Here is a 14,709-nt window from a genome sequence, read left to right as displayed (position 1 = left end):
TCTTTATTTCTAGACTCTGGGAAGATAATTTACCTGAGCAAAATGGGAAGATAAATAATTACACAAAAATTTACGTGAGTTCTCAAAGCTAACAATGCGTCATCTGGCTTTAAAATTTAACGAACAGAGAGTCTACATAAATATCTTTCTTGTCTACATATCTATCTTCTTATAGTAAACACTTTGTTTTTTCTAACAAAACACTGTTCTTCATTTTTAAATCTAAATGGCAAAATGAGAAAGATAACAGCTGAGAACAGGTTTGAATGTGGCTTATAAAATTAAGAATGGGCAAACATGGATTAACTGGCTCGAGAATACTTTGGAGTAGGGGTCACAAATTTGGTCCACAAGCCAAATCCAGCCAGCTCCTAAGTATAGTTTTACGTTTTCTAATTGCTGAAAAAGTCTAATGGCTAACAGAGTAGTATTTTGTAACACATGAAAATTATGTAAAATTCAACTTTCAGTGCTCATAAATAAAATTTTACTGGAACATGGCCACACTCATTCATTTAGGTATTGTCTATGAATGCTTTCACATTACAATGGCAGAGCTGAATACTTGCAACAGAGACTTATGTGTTGCTGTCATCATTTTGCACTGCTACTTGGCACACTACAAATTGCAGTAATACAGTTACCAGCATTTTGAGTGCCACACATATTGTCATACCATATTTTTAAACTTTTTATTACTAGTGTTTATCCATAACATTAAAACAAGAGAAAAAAAGAAAAGTAGACTTGAAGTAACATTTTAAAGGCACAGTAGTATATGGATTTTTAAAAAATCAAATTAGATGTCAGAGTATGATGTTTAATACGCGATGTCATTATAGCTGTTCTTAAAGAATATTACAGGGTGCCTGGCTGCAGTGGTGCATGCCTGTAACCCTAGCACTTTGGGAGGCTGTGGTGGGTGGATCACTTGAGGTCAGGAGTTCAAGACCAGCCTGGACAACACGGTGAAACCCCATCTCTACTAAAAACACAAAAATTAGTCAGGCATTGATGCATGTGCCTGTAGTCTCAGCCACTTGGGAGGCTAAGGTGGAAGAATCACTTGAACCTGGAGCGCAAAGGATGCTGTGCGCCGAGATCGTGCCACTGCACTCCAGCCTGGGCAACAGAATGAGACTCTGTCTCAAAAGAAAAAATACTATATATATGCTGGAATTACCAGACTAAACACTCATCAATGTAATTGCTAGAAAAACTAGAACATTTAAAATAAGATCTTATTACAAAATTTATAAAAATCAAACATGAAAATAAAGCTGTAGCCAAAGTGACTCAGTTGTTAACCAAGCAAGGAAAACATTCAACTAATAATGACTAAATTGTGTTTGATTGCATCAGCTGAAGAAATGTGTCCAAAGGAAACTTGATGAAGACTACTAAATTAGCCTTTTGGCAAGAATGGTTGCTTAAACTGAGAACATTGGGAACAACATCACCAGTCAATAAAAAACAAGGCAAATGACCCTGAGTGGTTTTCCTTGGCTCTTGATGAGTTAACAGATATTACTGATACTGCCGTTACTGCTTATTTGGTAAGTCCATGCCAATGTTGAAGTGACTGAAATTAGTGTCAATAAATTATCATTGTGGAACAATTACAAACATAAATATTTTCCAAGAAGAAAACACAAATTTCATGCAACCTGAAGTAGAATCTGCTAAGATGTGTTACAACTGGTGGTGTTAAAAATGTGTGAAGCAAAAAGATTAAGTTTGTCAAATTTATAAAGCCTGTGAAAAGAAGAATATTATTTACTATATTATTCATCAGCAGGTACTTTGTAGGATACAGTTGACTCCATTTTGTATTACTGAACTAGTAGCATCAATGGTGAACTTCATTTGCTCCCATAGTTTCTGACAGATTAAACATCAATGGTTCAGTCAGATCTTTTGTCAAACATCTTTTGTCAGATACAGAAGATGAAAATTCTGATTTGCCCAACCACATCAGCATAATAGTGTTAGTTCTACTGTGAGCTTTTGAGTTCAAGGCTGATACTGACATTTTTCTGAAAAAGAACACATATCCTCAACCACTGTTAAGGAACATTGAATGCCTTTGGAATTTAGCTTTTGCTCAAGACTTAGTAACATTTTGAAATGAATTCAAGCAAAATTACAAGGCAAAACAAGTGTTTACATGTGAAACATATTTAAATCATTTTGATGACAACATTATTTGAATTACAAGTAACGACAAGCTGCTTTACACATTTCCTGTGCTATCAAAAGGTAAGACAAAGAAGCAGGATCTTCATTCTCACACAAATTTGTAGCTCACACTATAGTTCCCACAGTGTTTTTTGGAGTTTGCAAGTGCAAAGGAAATTTCTATTTTTCAAAAATTGATCTAATAGTACAATTGAGGAGCTTCCACCTAATCTCTGGAAGTGATTAAGCTGCAATGTAAGAACATGCTAAAAGGAAAATATCAAGAAGTAACCTTCCAAGTGATGAATATGCTCAACAAAAATCATATTCTCATGGATTAATATAAGTATTTGACAATACCTATCTGTAAGAAATTTTCAAAAGTAAAATACATAAAATCTTATTAAAGATCAGCATTAACAAATGAGTACTTATAACCAACTTTGATGACAGGAAACATTAACTCTGAACCTCAGTTAAATGAAATGTGAGCCTCCCCCCACCAAGTATTTAATTATTTTCATTAGTAAACCCCCATCACACACACACAAAAATTGTCCTCAATTATTGTTTTGAATGTTGTCAATGAAATTTTTGTGCAAATTTTATTTCTCTCTAGTTATTTAAGTACCTACATAACAATCTCAGTTTTACCTCTCAGCCCACAAAGCCTAAAATATTTACTATCTGTCCCTTTATAGAAAAAGTTTCCTGACCTCTACCCTAGATAGAGCCAGAAGCTACCCTGGACACTTAAAAGCACAGGTTGAATGCACTGCTTCAGAAGCCAGATGGCCTGGATTTATATACTGGCTCTACCACTAGCATTATATGATCATGAGTAAATTCTTCAAATTCGTCTATCTTTCCCTCAGTTTCCTCATCTGTAAATGGGGGTAAGTAATGACATTTATCTTATAGGGTTGGTGTGAGAACTGGATTAGTAAATGCAAAGCACAAGAAACAGTGCCAGACACAAAGGAAACATTATCCTCGTGTGACTACTGAACACTTGACATGTAGCTAGTACAACTAAAAAAGTAAATTTTTACTTGAATTCAGTTAAAATTAATAAAATAGTCACATAAGATTAGTGGTTACTGTACTGGCACAGTTCTACAGGATCACTCCAGGGTGTGTGGATGTTGGAATATAACCATTTTGCACTCAGTAGGACAATGAATTTTGTTATACTACACAGTTAATATTAGTTTTCTGTTCAAAACAGCTGTGTCTTTTCATGCCACAAAATAATATCTTTCTCAGTAGCAGAATTCGTTTTTTAACAAAACAATGTATGTTTTTAATTTTTTGTTCCTCCTGCTTCCCCCACACAGAGTTGATTTCTAATATTTAAGGAGACAGAGCACAGGAAAAATCATTTTATATATATATATATATATATATATCTCCCCACATTTATGATTTTTTAATATATAAGGAAAATCCACACATAATTCAGAAAACTCAAAACTTTACCTCTGGCAAAATATTAAGGCATCTGCTTCTAAAAGTTGGAAAGCTTTTTTACTTAGTAGTTTATCTCTTATTCTTGATTATACCCATATTTTGATATTGGCATTATCCAGTAGTGAAATAGACAAATATATCAGAAGAAAGTGAAAACACTACAATTTAATTTTTTTAAGAGAAAGGGACCTGCTACATTGCCCAGGATGAAGTGCAGTGGCTGTTCACAGGTGCAATCGTAAGTACACTAGCATCTCAAAATCCCATCTCAAGTGATCCTCCTGCCTCCGCCTCCTGTGCAGCTAGGACTAGAGGTGTGTGCCACCACACCTGGTTAGAAAACCTACAAATATTCCAGTTGAACAGTTAATCCAGAGAAATAACCAAACAGCTGGAAAAGCATGTCTCTTTCTCCAACTAGCTCTGACCATTTCATACATACCAAACAAAACACTTGCCAGGTCACAGGCTTAATAAGACATCTTTACATGGAGGTGTAAAAAATTAACTTTTTTTTTTTTGCATAAATACCATGATACTTTATTGCTCAGTGTTCCTTCAAAAATAAGTTAGAATGTCTCCACGTTATTCTTTTGTCAATCACATTAATTACTGACTAAAGCATAATATCACTGATTAATATAAGGTAAAACTAGTATCATCCATTCACATATTCTTAAAGAAAAGTGCTTGCAATATTATATGAAAACATTTGTGCACATTTTTACTTGATTTAATGAACAATTTCATATTTTTCTTTAAAATCTACAAATGTCTTAATTCTTACCATTAAAACAACTAAAAACAAAACCCAAAACCAATCCCAAAATAAAACCCCACCAAAGCACATTAATTTTATTACAGAACGTACATTAAGTCACTGAGTAAAGCTCTTTTTTATGAACACTTTTGGAAAACTTGCATTCAGTTCTAGCACAGCTCTGTTATCAATCTGTGAACAGAAGGACACATCAAGTAAGGAAAGATCTTTACAAGATTCCAGGAGTTTTCTTAAGGATGCCGGACTTACCATTCTTGTTCCTATTTAAGGGAAAAAAAAAAAAAAAAAAACTTAAGTATAACGTTTATATAATGTGCTAACGACGAATCCATTCATGATTTATTATTTGCAATGAACTTAAAATAAATAATCCTTTACAAATTAAAATCATTTGTTTTTCAAACAAGACTTCATACTGAAATCGTTCTGTTAAAAAAGCAAAAAACTGAATTTTCCCAGACAATTTAGCATCTAGGACCTGAATCTTGCCAATATGCTACCCACTATCTTCATTCCTACCTCCTACCCCTTCAAATCAGCTCCTCCAGACTTTCCTATTTCTGTCACCCCAGTTCAAAATGATTTTCACCATGCATTTGATATAAAACGTGCAAGTGCAATGTGAGTTCACAAAGTACCAATTGTGTGGACAATGATAACTACTGTGACACTGCTAGCATCCCTGGCTAAAAGTAAGAAGTAACAAAATTACATAGGGTTCCTTTCTGATGAAGGCAGTAAGGATATAAGAAATACCAGAGTTGGAAAAGATTTTAAATAGATCTGTCTGGGGTAGAACTATTCCTAAATGCTAGAATTATCAGGGATAAAGATTTCATGATATTTCTTAATCAATAATTAAGAAACTTAAAAAAAACTAGCTAGCATTCATTATCAAATGTATTTCTTTTCTCTCCTTAATAAAAATAGAGAGCACAGCTCATGTAAATTTTCACTTTTCCAACTAGACCAAGAATTAATGGTTATTTAGAGTTTTTGATAGTTTCAACTATAAAATTCTGTTATTGTCCTATTTTATTAAAGTACATGTATAATTATTCCCTATATTAACAGATCTATCTTGCATTTTCTATCAAACCAAGCAGTCTTATCAGGACAAAATTTTTATTGCATCCAAAAATTTTCTTTCGCCTTGCAAAAAGTCTGAGATCAGCTTTTAGGTCAAGGAAATAGGCATTTAAAACAAATTTATATATTGTATCCTTACCTAATATGTCCAGCTGCTGTAACCTGGTACAATTACATGCCAATTCTTCAATGTCTGTGTCACACACAGATCTGTTAGCTGTAAGAAAGAGTTTTTGCAAGTTTGGGAGCTGGCGTGCCAGTCTGGTGAAGCACCCAGTGCTGCTCTGCAGAGTTGGGCACCAGCCGAGGTCAAGTTCCTCCAGAAGTGGACACCCAGAAGCCAGTTCTGCTATTCCATTCTCAGTAATATTCTTACATCTCCACAGATCCAGAGTCCGGAGTTTTTTACACTTGGCTCCTATCATGCTAGCTATCACATCATAGTCTTCAATCTGGAAATCAAACAATTCCAATATGTGTTATGCTCAGACATGCAAACTACTTAGAGTAAGTCAGATTCTTAATTATCTCCTATTGTTTTGCTTCCATGTCAACAAATACACATCTTTGTTAATACAGATCTGCCCACTCATCTCACAGATCTACCACTGTTTCATAAAACAGCCAAGAGTAATCATTTATTTAAAAATCTGTTTAAGAGAACTCCAGACAGAAGATGTTAATGAATTAAATCCCAAAGCAGTTTGACGTTTTCAGTCTCTCATGAAAAATTAAAGGATTATGTGTTATTCTTTTATGCCTACCATTTCAACCTTGCTGCTGCTACTCATGACAGGACTTACTTTCTTCCATTTTATATACGGCTAATATACTTTGGCAGGTATATAAGATCTCCCTGATGTCGCATCTGGTAGGCTCTAAAACACTATGTGGAAATGCTGATAGTACTAATAAGGATACTAGTTTTGGTAAATGAGGCATTTGGGGACTGCATATACAACATGAAAATAATTTAGCCTACAATATTTTAATGAACTGTCAGTTATTGGAGGTATCCAGTGCTTACCTCATGATTCCAGGGTAAGGCTCTACTAATCAAGGATTAAACATTTCAGTTCTTGGGCTTTATATGCTTTAATAATGTCTCTTTAAACAGGTTCTTTTAAGAGGTTCATTTGATTTTGTTAAAATCAGATATTAAAATCATCATAAGAAATCAAAAGGAAACAAAATATTAAACAATTACAATGATTATCTCCTTTTGTTCTTTTAATTGTATTTTCAGCAATTATTTATGCACCACACCATATGCTAGGACCAGCAGTAAACTGAAAAAAGCAGACATTGTCCACATTTTTGGGAAAGACAAACAGACTAATTAAGTAAGGAAAATAAATTCAAAGAGTAACATATGGTGGGAAAATAATAAGACAGAGTGATGTGACAGTGATCAGAGTGTCAGGAGTTGAGAGAAGGGGTGGTAATTGCTGAAATCTCCAGGAATGAGTTTGTTGCATTCGAGAAACAAAAATGAGATCCATATGGTGCAAGGGTGGTGAGGGAAGAAACAGGCTATGGAGAGTAGAGTCATACAGTGGCCAGGCTATTTAGGCCAGGAAGGAGTTAGATTTTTCTTTCAAGTACTAAGGAAGTCAATGGAGGGTTCTAAGCAAAGGAGTGACATATTATTATTTACATTAAAACCAAAGCAAAACCACCTCAAGCTTCTGTCTGGAGGATGGGCCTATGGTGGGGAAGAACAGAGGAGGCAGCTCATTGAAGAGGCCTCCGACAGTGTAAAGGACAGATGACAGGGGCTTGGATTAAGGTGGCAATGATGGAATTGGGGAAATCTGATAGATTTGGGGCTGTATTTTTGAGTTGGAACCAAAGGCTGACAGATTAGATATAGGCGTAATGATTTCTAAGGTTCTGGATGTCAATGCATGTATGGTGGAATCATGAAGAAGTCTATAAGAAACAGGTTCGGGGGAACAAAACTGTAGGTTTGATAAGTAGGGCAACCAATTATCTTATTTAGAAAGAAACGATTAAAAATTTTTCTGAAACCCATGATTCTGATTATGCTCAATTTGTGCCTGGGCAATCTCAGTGGCATTTGGACGAATTCTCTACCAGCATAGAATACAATGAGAAATTCCTTCAAGAGTTTTTCATTGTTGTGAAATTTTCACAGCACTATTCAACATGCCAGATTCAGGGCTGGGAAAATAAGAATGAAACAATACTTTTTACTGGAACAAAGGTAACCTATCTCTCCTTTACTAACTAAAATCCCTTCTAAATTTTAGTTATTACACAGGACTCTCTTTTCCCCCAAATGATTAGACATATTTATTTTCTTATTCATTATCTAATTTTAAAAATAGGCCAAATGTCACAGAGGAACTATCAGCAAGAATTTAAGTGACCTGACCAGGATCACACAATTAGTAGGAAACTTAAGAAAATGCCAGGTAGGTCCTATGATTCTTTAATTTAGGCAACTTTAAATTACTTCAAGCAGCACTATACAATAGTGGAATTTAAACATTTTTAGTTGTTTTTATTTTTATTTTTATTTTTTGAGATGGAGTCTTGCTCTGTCACCAGGATGGAGTGCAGTGGCACAATCTCGGCTCACTGCAACCTCCGACTCCCTGGTTCAAGCAATTCTCCTGCCTCAGCCTCCTGAGTATCTGGGATTACAGGCATGTGCCAACAAGCCCAGCTAATTTTTGTATTTTTAGTAGAGACAGCGTTTCACCATGTTGGCCAGGATGGTCTCAATCTCTTGGCTTCGTGATCCGCCCACCTAGGCCTCCCAAAGTGCTGGGATTACAGACATGAGCCACTGCGCCCGGCCCATTTTCAAAAGTAAAAAGAAATAGATAAAATTTGTTTATTTCCCAATCAAGAGGAAAAATAAGTATTTCTAAGGAGTCCTACAAGAATATTTATGGCACTGACTAGACTATTCAGGTTTATTACAGGTGAGACACTACTCCTCAGAAGTTCTTGTCACTGCAAATCTAACTGGCACTTGTAGCACAAAGTTTAGTTTCAGAAAAAAAGTGGCACAACTAATTTAGTATTTACATTAAACTCACTACAGAGAAAGTATGCCATGAGGAGAATACTCAGCGAAGGTATGTAATAGATCACAATCACCATGGCAAAATCGACACAGTGACCTATGTATGTATACTATGAACAACTGCTTCATAAATACCACAAATCTAAAAACTGCCATTATATTGACAGTCAACAATAAAATATAATATAGAAAAATGAGTTCAGTAGTCAGGCAAGGTTGGAAAACACTGGTTTTAGCAAAGGTAAACAGTTTCTTTGTTATAGACTACACCATTGTAAAACTCTAAGACCAGGCTGCAGTGCAGCAGTGTAACCATATCTCACTGCAGCCTCGAACTCCTGGGCACGAGAAATCCTCCTACATCAGCCTCCAGAGTATTTGGAACTATAGGTGTGAGCAACCATACTTGGCTTCCTAATTTCACTGGAAATCTCCACTCCACCCCCAAATACACAGCCTTTAAAATTGATTATCCTTTAGGACTAATTTTCCATGGGTCAACTCTGGAAAATGCTAACTTAATATAATTCCAACTGTAAGCATATATATAATTCCAATAGTAAAGTGTCTACGGTCAGAGGCTTGATTTTCTAAGGAATGTTGCTCCAGTTTAAGGAGGTAAATAACAAGCAGAATAAGGTACATCAGCAAAGTTAAACAGGGTCCTTACCAATCTAAAGAGGGCAGGCTAGCAATAAGGAAAATCCAAGTGGCAGTAGCTGGCTAGTGTGTTGTGACAGAAACTGCCATCAAATGTCACTGGGCCCATCTAGAAGTGTCACTAGAGAGACCCACAGAAGCCTATCAAATGGCTTACTATGGTAAGAACTTGACTGGAAGTGAGAAAAATCTAGCGGACTCCCAAGACTGTTTCTAGAGACTGGGATGGCCTGATCCCATACTTGGGGTTTAATAAAACCTAACCACAAGATTTCAAAGACCGTGGGGACATGGAGATAAACATGTCATCATAAAAGGCCTACTTAGTCTACACTGCCAAATCTTGGGACATTCCTGAAGCCACGCTGAGCTCTAAGAGATGTTCAAATGGGACTTATTTTAGGTCCGGGACCCTGTCTATTGATTCTAAATCTAGCATACCAGAACTTTTCTAGAATCTTGCAATCATTTTGCTTATTCAAGTCTTCCTACTAAGTGAATGCAAGGCAAAACCGGAATGCTCTGGGGATCTCCTAAACCTACATTGTTCTAGGGAGCAAGGGAGGAAGTGAGGAGGAATGAATTCTTCCAGTCGGTTATACTAGAAGATTCACTTACAGTATGTGTGCACACAAACACACACATGCACATGCACACCTTCTCCACACAAGATTTCTATTGTTCTTCACATCTCGGTATTATTTAAGAGCTATGTAATTATGTGGTTTAGATTAAAAGATTTAACTCTTCCCATGAGCTCTTTCAAGGGCACATAAAATTGTATTTCAAATCTGGAAGAACTTTAAAGCTTAGCTAGTCCAAGAGTCCCTAGGCTTTTAGACTTCACAGAACAGTCAAATTTCCACACACTCACAAAAACAGTTCCAACAAAGGGTGCTAATCTTTCTGTTTTGACCAGTAAGGACAGTAAAACAAATACAAAAACAAACGGATTAAATAAACCTATCTATTATCATTAAAATTCCAAGAAAATTATCTCAGAATTTAAAAGATAAATGAAGTCAGTGAAAAACTTACTAAACTATTGGCATTTGGGTACAACTGACATCTTAGTTTGTGAAGAAACCTAGAGAGGTGAATAGTTTGTCGGAGACAACATCTGGTTTGGGGTAGAACTATACTATATTCCACGACACTATACTTCTTTCCTTGCTCTCCTGGATAAACAATGTCAGTGTTTCAAAGACATACTTCCCAATTTAAGAAACATATTTGAAAGCAAGGGACAAAGAAGAGAACCATAAATCTGAAAAACTGTGGGTGTGTGTGGGGTAGGGTGAGTCAGGATAAATTTCACCCACAGGAAGAAAAAGAGAACAAGTAATTGAGTAGTATAAAGAATTCTCAAATACTTACCATGACACAACTGCCCAAACTGAGGTGCTGAAGCTCTGAACAGAAGTTCAAAATGCTGAGCAGTGCTGTTTGCTGCCATTAGGGACCACATCAGAGGCAAATATGGAAAGTGAATGAAAGTGAAACAAAGAGAAGAGGTCAATTAGACATTAAAGGCTGTCACTGCTTTTCCTGAAATGCAGCTCAAAAGCTAGGTTACAGAGTCCACAAATGCCATTTAATGAGTCCCCAGAGGCCCAACCATTGATTGGCTTGGAGTCAAGGTAATCATTACCAGTCTCCATGTAAGTCCACTTTGTATATGGTTTTGCATGCCCTAAAGATACCTATATTCCCTATGACCTCTTGGTTCATTTCCCAAAGGTAAGCAGTTTGAAAGTCTGGCTAAGACTGAAGAAGACGAGCTAAACCACTCCTCCCTCCAAAAACAAAAACAACAAAAAAACAAAAAGACAAAAAACCCACAGCGGGCTGGTGACACTCCTGAAGAACAGCTGCAGCTCTGACATTCACTCATCAGCTGCAGCCTGATGGAACTGCCAATAGAGTCACCACAAATCAGGAAGGAGCTGGTGACTTTAATGTCAAAGGATTCTCTTTGCTGACAAGGATACCAACAACCATTGAGCACCTGTCAGTAGCAACATGCTGACTGAAACATACATAACATGCACTTTCTAGTCATGTTCGTGCCATTTAAGCCCATCTGTCCTGTGCAATGAAAGCGGTCTCACCACTAAAGAAATCCAAAGACTGCTGCATAATCATGGATCGTGGCACCCTAAAATATTTTTTTACAGTTCTAATTTCATGACATATCTGCCATGAAAAATTGTGAAAAACAAAATAATCCAAAATATTCAAATTTCTAATTTTTCTTTTATAAATTAAGGAGAAAACTACTCAAACTTATATGGAAAAATATATATTTTAATATATTTAAAAATTAAGATATTATACAACTTCTGTAAAAATCTGTTCCATGTGTTCAGAAACTAAAAAATACCAGTTGACGGAGAGGTGAAGAATGTGTCAATGAAAATGCAAAACATTTGGCCAAATCCCAGATAAAATTCTCACTGAGAAAGTAAAGTAATAAAATATTTCACATGAAATAAGGTTACTTAAAGCAAAAATAATAATAGTTATAATAGGCCATAGAGGGCTATTATACCTAAGTCTAATTATTTCATTGTTAAGCCTTTCTTTGAATTTAAACCAAAAAAGTTTATATTGATTTTATACTTAAGTTTCAACATAATATTTATAAGACAATCCCAAGTAGCTCTCAGAATGTTAACATTAGAAAGGGTGTATAAAAATAAATTAATTTTCAGGTTATTCACAATACTTAGCCATTTTAACTTATTAACAGATAGGAACATGACATTTGGTTTTTGCTTGTTTGTTTTTTGTTTTTTACAGGACCATATCCATATAAAAAGGTTGTTTTATAAGATTTTTCCATAAGTAAGATCCACAGAATATTAGAATTTTTAGAAAGAATCTCTTTCTTATTGTAAGAAAATTTAAATTAGAAAAATATACACATATATACAGATAAATACACACATATATATAATTCACAGAAATTGTTTGGTAATTTATTTTTAAATTACTTACTATGAAGAATCACAAATACACAAACAAGTATAGGTTCTAATTAACATGCATGTAGCCACCAGTCAGTTTTATCAACTCTTAACATTTTGACCTTCTTTGCTTATCTGGCTACATTCTTGTATGCCTCCATCCATTCACATACTTCCTCAGAGGTAACCTTTATCATGACTTGGTGTTTAAAACATGCTTGGAAATATATAATTTTACAATACATTATGTATCCATAAATAGCACATAATATTGTTCTACATGGCTTCTATATAAATGGTATTGCAGTGTGCATATACTTCTGCATCTTCTTCCTCTGTGTGAAGGATCTGTCCATATTGATACATACAGTTCTAGTCCACTAATTTTTAATGGAACTTGTTTGGTTATTTTTAAATTATTTACTATGAATAATTTCAAATATACAAACAAGTATAGGGTTCCAAAATAATACCCATAATCATGTAGCCACCACTCAATTTATCAACTCTTAATATTTGTCTTCTTTGTTTATCTCACTACATTTCTGTATCCACAGCATTTTATCAATTTCTGTGTCATAACTGTTTTTTATATCTGATACTTCCTTAAAGAATTTTTCCTTTTGTTGAGAAATATTTTTAATCGTTCTTTTAGTGAGTGTCTGTGGGTGATAATATCTTAACAACAAACATTTATTGAGTACTTATTAACATGTCAGGCATTGCTATAAAGTCTTTATATATATAAATCCTCACAACAATCCTATTCACTCATCCATTCATTTAATGAACAGTTATTGTTTGCCTACTCTGTGTTAGGCACTGTTTAGGCACATATAACAGTGAATGGAACAGTTAACAACCTGTAAAGTAAATATCATTATTTATCTATCCTATCATCATAAATGGGGAATCTGAGTGACAGGAAGTTAAATAACTTAGTTTAATATTTACCTTCAATCTTTTTTAAAAATAAATTTTATTGTACATATTTGAGATCTGCCCTCAATCTTGAGTGAAACTTTAGCTATACTTAGAATCTTAAGATCACAGTTACCTTCTTTCAACACTTTGAAAACATTACCCCACTGCTTATCAGTCTCTTACTTGACAAGAAGTCTATTGTCAATCTAATTGTTTTCCTCTGCAGGTATGTATCTTTTCTCTCTAATAGCTCTTGTCCCTTTATTTTTTATGTCCTACAATTTCATTACAATCTGTCTAAAAACTTATTTTCATTTATTTTGTTTAAAACCCCAAGTGCCCATTTTGATTTGAAGACTCATCTCTCTCTTCATGAAAGATGAAGATTCATAACAATTCTCTCTTCAAATATTACATTTCCACCATTCCTTCCGCTTTTTTCTTCAGTAACTTCTATTCAGTGAACACTGGAGTCTCCTAAGTACCAGTGCTTACAGTGGTTTGAAAAATATGTCCACATGGTATTCTACATGCTTTCCTTCCAGAGATGGAGCTTAATTCCTCTCCCTTTGAGAGAGAGGGCTTAACTTAGCAACTCACTTTAAAATTGTAGAGGTGATACCAGGTCACTTTCAATATTACATTTATGACGGTTAATTTTATGTGTCAACCTTACTAGGCCATGGGGTGCCCAGATATTTAGTTAAACATAATTCTGGGTGTTTCTGTGAGGTTGTTTTTGGGAGATTAACACTTAAATCAGTAGACTGAATAAAGCACATTGCCCAACCTAATGTGGGTGGGCCTCATCCAATCAATTAAAGGCCTGAATAGAACAAACAGGCTGACACTCCCTCAAATAAGAATTCTTCCAAATTCAGGAAGAAACCAATGTCTAATGGCCTTCAAACTGGGACACTGGTTTCTTCCTGAATTTGGACATAAACTGAAACATCAGCTCTTCCTGGGTCTTAAGCCAGCTACCTGTCAGACTAGAACTACACTATCAGCTCTCCTGGGTCTCCAGTTTGCCAATTCGTCCTGTAGATTTTGAGACTCACCAGCCTTATCACCATGTCGGTCAATTCCTTATAATAAATATCTTTATCTCCTATGGGTTCTGTTTTAGAACTCTCCTGAAGTTATAAAACAGTTATAGAAAGACTGTGGCTCCTGTCTTGGCTTCCTCCCTCCCAACTTGTTCCCTTGGGAGAAGCCAGCTGCCATGTCATGAGGACACTCAGATAGCCTATGGAGAGACCTGTGTGGAGAGAACAGAGGCCTCTGGCCACAAGCTAAAGGGGAACTGTAGCAACGTCTGCATGAGTTTGGAGGCTGATCCACCAGCCACAGTCAAGCCTTGAGATGACTGGAGCACCAGATAACAAACGGGCTGCAACCTCCTTAGAGACCCTGAGCCAAAACTACCCAGCTAAACCACTCCCAGACTCCTGACTCACAGAAAATGCATAAGATAATACATGTAGGTTGTTTTAAGCCACTAATTTTGGAGCAATTGATATACAGCAACAGATAAATAACAGAGTCACTGGCATATAGTAGGCACAATATATATTTAT

The 14,709-nt window shown here is 35.5% G+C and overlaps 1 protein-coding gene across 1 annotated transcript in view; it reads right to left on the bottom strand.

Moving 5' to 3' along the window:
* Positions 1-3,574: 3,574 nt before the first annotated feature.
* FBXL4 (F-box and leucine rich repeat protein 4) overlaps positions 3,575-14,709 on the bottom strand; it is a 48,876-nt gene continuing 37,741 nt past the window's right edge. Inside the window, exons 6-8 of the mRNA XM_012444261.3 lie at positions 10,614-10,685; positions 5,658-5,970; positions 3,575-4,689 (exon numbers count right to left, since the gene is read on the bottom strand). Of these exons, the coding sequence (XP_012299684.2) occupies positions 4,526-4,689; positions 5,658-5,970; positions 10,614-10,685 (549 nt within the window). The 3' untranslated portion in view covers positions 3,575-4,525. The remainder of the gene's footprint in view (positions 4,690-5,657; positions 5,971-10,613; positions 10,686-14,709) is intronic.

The sequence above is a fragment of the Aotus nancymaae genome, unplaced genomic scaffold (assembly GCF_030222135.1).
Source record: "Aotus nancymaae isolate 86718 unplaced genomic scaffold, 86718_ANA_hifiasm-v0.15.2.pri h1tg000040l, whole genome shotgun sequence".
In the NCBI taxonomy this organism is placed as follows: domain Eukaryota; kingdom Metazoa; phylum Chordata; class Mammalia; order Primates; family Aotidae; genus Aotus; species Aotus nancymaae.
This window is presented reverse-complemented; position numbering and strand designations above follow the sequence as displayed.